This window comes from Geospiza fortis, unplaced genomic scaffold, assembly GCF_000277835.1.
Source record: "Geospiza fortis unplaced genomic scaffold, GeoFor_1.0 scaffold102, whole genome shotgun sequence".
NCBI classification, from domain to species: domain Eukaryota; kingdom Metazoa; phylum Chordata; class Aves; order Passeriformes; family Thraupidae; genus Geospiza; species Geospiza fortis.
The window spans coordinates 2,267,271-2,275,119 of record NW_005054373.1 but is presented as its reverse complement, the minus strand read 5'-3'; the positions used below and the strand labels follow the sequence as shown (position 1 = coordinate 2,275,119).

General features: G+C 55.1%; 2 protein-coding genes across 2 annotated transcripts in view; one reads left to right on the top strand and one right to left on the bottom strand.

The window, feature by feature from the left end:
- The window catches only part of PABPN1L (PABPN1 like, cytoplasmic), a 3,822-nt gene extending 878 nt beyond the window's left edge, over positions 1-2,944 (top strand). The window contains exons 2-8 of the mRNA XM_014308549.1: positions 386-560; positions 683-791; positions 1,194-1,258; positions 2,101-2,207; positions 2,282-2,369; positions 2,474-2,616; positions 2,905-2,944. Of these exons, the coding sequence (XP_014164024.1) occupies positions 386-560; positions 683-791; positions 1,194-1,258; positions 2,101-2,207; positions 2,282-2,369; positions 2,474-2,616; positions 2,905-2,944 (727 nt within the window). The remainder of the gene's footprint in view (positions 1-385; positions 561-682; positions 792-1,193; positions 1,259-2,100; positions 2,208-2,281; positions 2,370-2,473; positions 2,617-2,904) is intronic.
- Positions 2,945-5,270: 2,326 nt separating this feature from the next.
- Positions 5,271-7,773, bottom strand: TRAPPC2L (trafficking protein particle complex 2 like). The gene is made up of 5 exons (XM_031060124.1): positions 7,686-7,773; positions 6,881-7,259; positions 6,362-6,449; positions 6,177-6,256; positions 5,271-5,443 (listed from the first exon to the last, which is right to left on the bottom strand). The coding sequence occupies exons 1-5, from the start codon at positions 7,771-7,773 to the stop codon at positions 5,398-5,400; spliced, it is 681 nt and encodes a 226-aa protein (XP_030915984.1). The 3' UTR covers positions 5,271-5,397.
- Between the last annotated feature and the right edge of the window lie 76 nt (positions 7,774-7,849).

Sequence of the window (7,849 nt, the reverse complement as noted above, 5' to 3'; positions counted from 1 at the left end):
GTGTCCTTCCGGGCGCCCCTCGGGGGTTGGGAGGGTGCGGCTCTTCCTCGGCTGTTCGCTCTCCGCAGCTCTGCCGGTGGCCGTGTGCTGCCTGCCCGTTCCCTTCCCTACCCGCCGCTGGGGTTTTTGCGCTTTAGGGCAGCTGCTTCCCTGTTCCCTCTGTAGCCCCCGTGAGCTGGGAATCGGCTCAGTGTGAACCGGAGCCCTTTTGGCTGCGCTTTGCAGTCCTGGGGCTTTGCTGCACAGAGAAGCAGCTGCATTAATGCCACCTCTCCATCCTCCTGCTGGAAACGCCCTGCACGCCCTCGCCTGGCGGAGGCTGTGCTTTAGCCGAGACGTTAAATGGCTGTTGGTTCAATGCCCTTTTGCCCCCTCTCCTGCCCAGTCCTCTGTTCCTGGACACTTCGGAGATCTGGTGGCAGGACCCACCGTCCCTGCAAGCGGAGGCGGCGCCCTGGGACGTGGCGGAGGTGGCAGCCGTGTGCAAGGCAGCGGATGAGGGCTCAGAGCCGAGCCCCCAGGAGGGGAACAGCGCGGAGAAGCAGGATGTTCAGGACCCGGTGAGTGCCTGCCTGGACAGTGAGCCAGCTTTCCCTGGTGCCCCAAGGAAATGGGGGCGTTTTTACACCTGGGGTGTCCCTGCTCCGAGTGCTGCTCGTGCAATTCTTGGTTTGGGATTCAGGAGCTGGAGGCCATCAAAGCCAAACTGCGGGAAATAGAGAAGGAGGATGAGAGGCTGAAGGAGCTGCAGCTGGAAGCTGAGAATCACCTGTTCATGAGCTCAGAAGCAGGTATGGGTTGTCCCTGGATGCTTTTGTCCCTCCTCAGGGACCCTTGTGTGGCACAGGATGACAACCAGAGTATTTGCCTCTGCCTCACTGGGCACATAAGGTGGGTAAAGGGGGTTCCAGGCCTGCTAATGCACATTCTATCAGCTCTAACCACCTACCTGTGTGAGCCCAGATGTAGTAAATTAATTTAATTGCATTTAATTCAATTAAGTAATTGAGTTTAGTACCAACAGCCCCAGTAGAGGAGTCACTGTGAAAAGGGGCAAGGGGGTGGAGGAGGAGGCAGCAGAGTGAGGGTTTGGATGCCCCTGGATGTGACTGGGGATCTGGGGAGCTCAGGGGTGGCTGTGCTGGGAGCAGGCAGATGTCCCTCTGTCCATGACAAATCCCTTCTCTCCACAGCTCTCTTCCCACTGACAACCAAGGAGAAGATGGAGGCTGACCAGCGTTCCATCTACGTGGGCAATGTAAGTGGGAGCCCCTGCCACTGCTCAGCTGGGTGTGTGGCCCAAATCCCTGGTGTGGGGCCCACCTCTCCCCCCCAAAGCCTGGCTGTTCCCATCCCAGTGTTTCTCCTCAGCCCAGGCTGGGAACGTGGCTCATTGTCTGCCACTTGCAGCTCACCTGTTGCAATGTCAGCTCCCCAAAAGTCCCCTGGAAGCTGTGGGTTGTGTGGTGTTGCCGTGGTGTTGCCTGTTCCTTCAAAACAGGGCGGGTTGTCTGTTGGATTTGTGTTCCAGGTGGGAGCACTCAGAGCTGGGAGGGTCCCCTGACCCTCAGTAGGGGCTGAGCTGTGCTGGGGGGGCCCGCTGGGCCCTTTGTCTCCCCTGCTGGATTTGCTGCCTTGAGAGGCTGGTCTGGAACAGAGACCAGACAGAGCTAAATGGACAAGATAGGTATTTACTGAAAGGCCTTAAAAGAACACACCTTGGGCAGCACAAGAGCCTGGCCAGGGCTGCACCCAGGTTGAATCCAAGATGGATCCCAGTCACAGGTTTTTACACTTTTATAAGTTTTGGTTCATCTACATATTGGGTTCAATTGTCCAGTTACAGCTCCAGGTCATGAAGTCTCAACCCCCTGCCTTGCCCCCTTCCCTTCACAGCTGTTTGTGCTTTTTGGGTAAGGCTGTCCTTGATTCTCCAGCTGGGAAGGGATAGTTTTGTCCAACCACCCTGTGAAGAGACCCTACTAACACCTCATGGGAAGTTTCAGAGTTGCACACCAGGCAGCAGAGAACCTGAAGAATGTAAAAGCTAAACCCCAAGGCATCATGCCAGCGAGCTGAGGGCTGGGGCTGTCATTGCAGGTGGATTACGGGGGCACAGCAGAAGAGCTGGAGTCTCACTTCAACAGCTGTGGGCAGATCAACCGCGTCACCATCCTCTGTGACAAGTTCTCGGGCCACCCCAAAGGGTCAGTGCAGTGTGCAGGGGGGGCTGGGGGTCTGCAGGGTGTCCCTGGGGCTCTGCTCACACCATTGCCCACAGCTATGCCTACATCGAGTTCGAGGAGCAGAGCTCTGTGAAGGCTGCGGTGGAGCTGGACGAGAGCGTCTTCAGGGGCCGTGTCATCAAGGTGAGAGCTGGGGGGGCCCTGGGGGGCTGCTCCCCCCATTCCCAGCCCTGCCTGCCTGGGGCTGGGCCAAACCCCAGCTCCAGCAGCCCCTCCCCGCCCTGCAGGTGCTGCCCAAGAGGACCAACATGCCCGGCATCAGCAGCACGGACCGCGGCGGCTACCGGGGCTGCTTCCACGCCCGGGGCGGGCTGGGCCGCTGGGGGGGCCCCTACGGGCAGCAGCCCCGGGTCAGGGGGAGAACCTACAGGTGAGTCTGGCTGTGGGGGCTCCTCAGGTGTGCAGCACGATGGGCTTTGCTGTGCCCCTCTCACCCTGGGAGGATGGAGGAGGGCTCTGGTGGGAAGGAATATCTGGAATGTTGGAGTTGTCACCCTGTCCCTGCAGGAATTTTGGGGAGTGGTGGGTGGGCATTGCACTGCCAGCCTGACCAGTGCCTGGCTGTGCAGGAGGGGGGATCCCAGCCCCTGGAAGGGTGAAGGAGCAAGCAGGGAGTGGTGCCCCTGTGCCTCAGGGTGTTGCTTTTGTTCCTGTGTAGGGGTCGGGCAAGGCTGCTGCCTTGGTATTTTCCATACTAGAAGAGGCTGGACTGCCTGGTGATGCCAGTGGGACTTGAAACGAGGAGACGGGATTGGAGAGATTTAAAAATATGCCTGCCCAAGCCAAAAAAGATTAATTTTAAAAATGCCATCTGCCTGGCCGTGAGGATTACTGGTGAGCCCCGTGCTGGGCTGCAGGAGGGAAGATGGGATCTGCTGCATGCTGCCAGCACCCAGGAGAGCTCATCCCACCTCTGCCCAGAGCGTTGTGTTTGCACGGAGAACAGGCTCATTCCAGAGAACTCTGTCCTGGGAAGGGAAGAGCTCTCCCAGACCATCAAGACTCCTCCTTATCCCATGGAAAAGGCTGTCCTGGAGGGTTTGGTTTGGCTCCTGCCTGGCTGCATGCCTTCCATGCCACTGCTTGGCCATGAAGCTCCTCAGCTCTTCCTACAGCAGCTGGATGCTCAGCCTTCTCTTCTTCTGAGAACCTAAAGGCTGTTTCCTTTCCCAAATCCATGGAGAAAGTTTTGGGTTGCTGCAGCTCCAGATCTGATTGCTGGGGAGCTTTTCCTTCATCAGCCCTGGGTGTGACCTTCCTCTTGGGAAGCCTGGTGTGGTTTGGGTCTGGTTTTTAGCTCGCTGTGTTTGTGCATCCAGGACAGGGAAAAAAGCATCTCTTGTTTCTCTGGGAGCCTCTGTATCTCTGTGGTAGTTAAACAAGACCTGGGTGTCACAAAATCCTTCCTCTTTTTTTAGTTTGGCTGTCAGCAAACCCCTCTTCCTTCCCTCCTGCCTTTATTCCAAGCTCCAGGGGTTAAAAGGTGCTGGCAACTCCTCACTTTATTTCTTGCATAGCAGCATTACAAAACCACCTTCACTGGTGCAGGTTTGGTCTGGTCTCTTCATTCCCATCACCATTCCTGCTCTGGAGTTCCTTTTGGGGATGGTGGGAGCCCTGCTGGAGGCTCAGGACCAAAGAGCACCACAGGAGCTGGGTACCAGGGAAGTTAAGGGTCCTGGCTCTTCCCTTTCCTGCTGGATTTGTGTTTATGCAGCCCCATGTTTTTAAAGGAAAAGCTTTGTGTTAGAATGGGCAGGCTGGGAACCCGGGCAGACAGCATTCCTGGGAGAAGTTCTGCATGGAAATGGGTTTTATTATGTAATTCTCCCTCTAATCTTTCAGGATCCTTGGTTAGGATTCCTCTAACCCAGATGCAGCAGATGCAACCGACTCCTAAAGCAGCTTTTCACAGCTCAGGGGCATTGCCAGGCTAAAAATCCCACTGATTTTTTTTTTTCCCCTTTAAGATCTCTAGATTTTTTTAAAGCTTGGGGCCTTAACTCTTCATGTTGTGTTGATATTGTCCTCAGAGCTGCTGAGACTGACCTTGATTTGAGATACCCTTAGGCTTAGACTATAAACCAGCTTTTTCTAGGGCTTCTGTTTGATAGGATTATAAATTTTTGAGGGTTATTTTTTAATAAAAAACTACTTTGGGGTATTTGGACTCTCTTGTGGAAGAGGCAACACTGAGCTGCCATCTCTGTGAGTGAAAACAGCCAAATTTTTTAGATGAAAACATTTGTGGATAACAGTGCACAGCTGTGCCTTGTGGAGATGGTGGGAGAGGCTTGAGCCTCCCATGATATTCCAGGTGGTTGCTGATAAAATGTACTTAAGTTCTGTTTGAGAAAGCATTTGTAACTGTTACTTATTTTTAAAATAAATGATCCTGCTGTGTGAAGTTCATGTGCAGTTCTGGCTTTGTCCAGGCTCCTGGGGTCCCCTGGGGCTGGGCAGATCTGTTATTTTTAGCTGGTTTCTGTGGTTTTGAACTGAGGAGGTGCTTGCAGTAGAGCTGTGTGTGCCTGCTCCTGCCTGCATCTCCTCTGCTGAAGCAGGAGTGATGGAGCTGGGGTGCTTTTCAGTGCAATTTGTGCTTTATTCCAGATAAATACCTGCTGCTGATGTGGGAGTCTGTAATTAGAGCAGCAGGGAGCTGCAGGGGAGGAGATGCTAATGGAGATGAATTTGGGATGAGGCAGGCAGCTGTGCAATCCTGATGGCTTAATCCATGCCTGGATTGGGTGGGTTTATTCCAGCTGCTCTACCTGGGCTGGGAGTCACTGTGCAAAGTGGTAACAGCACCTGAGGCACCCAGAAATGAGCCCAGGCAGGGAAACTCCTGGAAAGGTCTGGGTTGGAAGGGCCCTTGGAGCTCCTCTTGTTCCAGGGGGGCTTGGAGCAGCCTGGGACAGTGCAAGATGTCCCTATGAGGTGGCTTTAGTGTCCTTTCCCACCCAAACCATGCCATGAGTCTGTGAGCAGTGGTTTGTGTTTGCTCGAGTACAAATCCAGGCAAACCTTGCAGGTGTCAGGTTTATTTTACACAGAACAAATTTAAATTATTACACAGGATGGAATATTTACAGCACTGCAGGCATGTTCCTGCACACAGGGAATGTTTCCCAGGGGGGTGGCAAGGGCTTCAGCACACCTGCATCATCATGGAGTTCACCATGGTATCAAAAGCCCTGGAGAGGGAAATAACCAGAGATTATTAAAGGAAGCAGCTCATTCTGCACAGCTTCTGTAACAAAACCACTTTCTCACCCTGCCTCTGCCTGGACACAGGGTTTTCCTCTTTACAGCACAGGCTGTTGAGGGATTAATGACTTTTAATTAAGCTGAGGTAAGGACAGGTCTTATCCTGGCTGCTGCTCTGTGTCTGCAAAGTTGTTCTTGCCAAGGCCACAGCAACTCCCAATTTATTGAAATTCCCTGTGAGGTTACAATGGGAATGAGGGACACTGACCCTCACAGGTGAGGAATTCCATGTGCTGCATGTTTGTCCCTACCCAAGGATAAACCCTGGACAAGGGCACTTGTTCACTCTAGCCTGTTCTACTTACTACACTTTAATATTCACAGTTATTAAATCTGCAAAAGACCTCTAGGACCATCAAGTCCAACTATTGTTACCTCTATTTTCAGGTAATTCTTTGTCCCAAAAAGATACATTTTTTTTTTTGGCTTAATGTTTGTAACCCCAGTTCTGAGGTAGCAGTGGGAGTTCAGTAGAACTTTTTATGACACCTTCAGTTTTGCAGGAGTAGGAATGGCCCCAAACCAACAGCACTGTTCTCATTAATGCTCTTAGAGCACACACCTGAACTGGCCAACCACAGGTTGGTCCTGTGGCATCAGAGGTGCCCTGAAAATGCCAGGAAGGTGTCCAAGAGATCCATGTGGACACAAGCCACTCACCTGGAATGGATCCTGTCCCCAGGGTTGTAGAAGGGGTTACACATGATGTCTGTGTAGGAGTTGTGCAGCTTCCGGAACATCTGCAAAGGGAGGGGAGGTGAATCCATCAACTGCTGGCTCCTCAGCAGTCCTGGGGAGCTGGGAGGGGCAGCCCCAGTGAGGTGGCTGTGCTCTGGGGCACTCACACTGCGGATCTCGTTGTCCCTCAGGGCTGTGTTGGAGGAGTCCACCACCATGACAAACTTCACCTTGGAGTTGGTCACGTAGCCATAGCTGGGCAGGGGTCAAGGAGCTGCTCCCACACAGCCAAAAACCAGGCTGGGCTGTGCCCAGAGGGGCAAGCTGACAGGAAACATGGGGGAACCTCCTCCTGAGGGGCAGGCACTGAGCTGATCTCTCTGTGACAGGGACAGCACCCAGGGAATGGCTGGAGCTGGGCCAGGGCAGGTTCAGGGTGGAGAGCAGGGCAAGGTTCTTCCCTCAGAGGGTGCTGGGCACTGCCCAGGCTCCCCAGGGAATGGGCATGGCCTCAAAGCTGCCAGAGCTCCAGGAGAGGTTGGACAGTGCTCTCAGGGATGCCCAGGGTGGGGTTGTTGGGGTGTCTGGGCAGGGCTGGGGTTGGACTGGATGATCCCTTCCAGCTCAGGACATTCTGTGATTAAACTAAACCCACAGTGGCCTGGCCCAAGGCTTGACAAAGATACACCTTGTAGTCTTCAGTGGGGTAGAGGAGCCCCAGGTAGAGCTCCCTCTGGTCCACCAGGGCTTTGCCCATGGCTGAGATCTTCTCATCCACCACGTCCAGGGAGGTGTGCACGGTATAGTGGAACTTCAGCTCGTTCTCCGTGGGGACACTCCGGATGTACAGGGGGTAATTCTGGGAGCAGAGCAAGCCACACTGCCTGGAACTGCTGCTGCCAGAGCTGGTTAACCCTTTCTGTTCCCAGCACAGCACCTCTGGAGCACAGCTGTCCCCACGGCAGGAGAACCATTTGCACAGGCAGCACACAAGGCTCAGGTCTCTGTGCTCTCCTGCCCCAGCAGAGCCTGTGCCTGTCTGTGCCAAGGAAAACCCTTCTGTCCCTGCAGCAGGACAGCCCAGAGCACCCTCACACTGTGCCTGTGCTGGCTGCCCAGCCCAATTCACCCCAGCGGCTGCCCAGCCCTGCCCCTGGCTCTGTTCTGCTTCCCTCACCCCCATCCAGACCCCACAACCCGAGATCCTGCCCATTGCCCTCTCCCCTACCCCACAGCTCCAGTCCTGCTCAGACCCTAAAAAAGGGTGACCGTCCCCTCACCCTTTCCCACACCCCACTGATCTCTTGTCCTCCACAACCCCACAACCTGAGGCCCAGCCCCTCTCCCCTCACCCTTCCCCAGACCCCACTGACTCCCTGTTCCCCTCAAACCCCAAACCCAAAATCCTGCCCATTCCCCTCTCCCATACCCCACAACCTCCCCGGCCCCACAGCCCCGGCCTCTTTCCCCTCAGCATTCTCCCGACCCCACTGATCCTTGCTCCCCTCAGCCGCACAACCTGAGGCCTCTGCTCCCCGTTCACACCTCGCTGCTGCACCCGGCCCCACTCAGGCCTCATGACGCCATCTGGGCCCGCTGTCCCCGTGTCCCTCTGTCCCCCCGTGTCCCGCTGTCCCCCCGTGTCCCGCCGCCCC

What these genes read in the sequence shown, in the direction of transcription:
- TRAPPC2L (XM_031060124.1), bottom strand. Translation starts at nt 7,773, where the DNA reads ATGAGGCCTGAGTGGGGCCGGGTGCAGCAGCGAGGTGTGAACGGGGAG. An exon ending in GGGACAACGAGATCCGCAGT is followed by an intron (nt 6,257 to 6,361) that starts GTGAGTGCCCCA and finishes CTCCCTTTGCAG; the next exon opens with ATGTTCCGGAAGCTGCACAA. An exon ending in GGGGACAGGATCCATTCCAG is followed by an intron (nt 5,444 to 6,176) that starts GTGAGTGGCTTG and finishes TTCCCTCTCCAG; the next exon opens with GGCTTTTGATACCATGGTGA.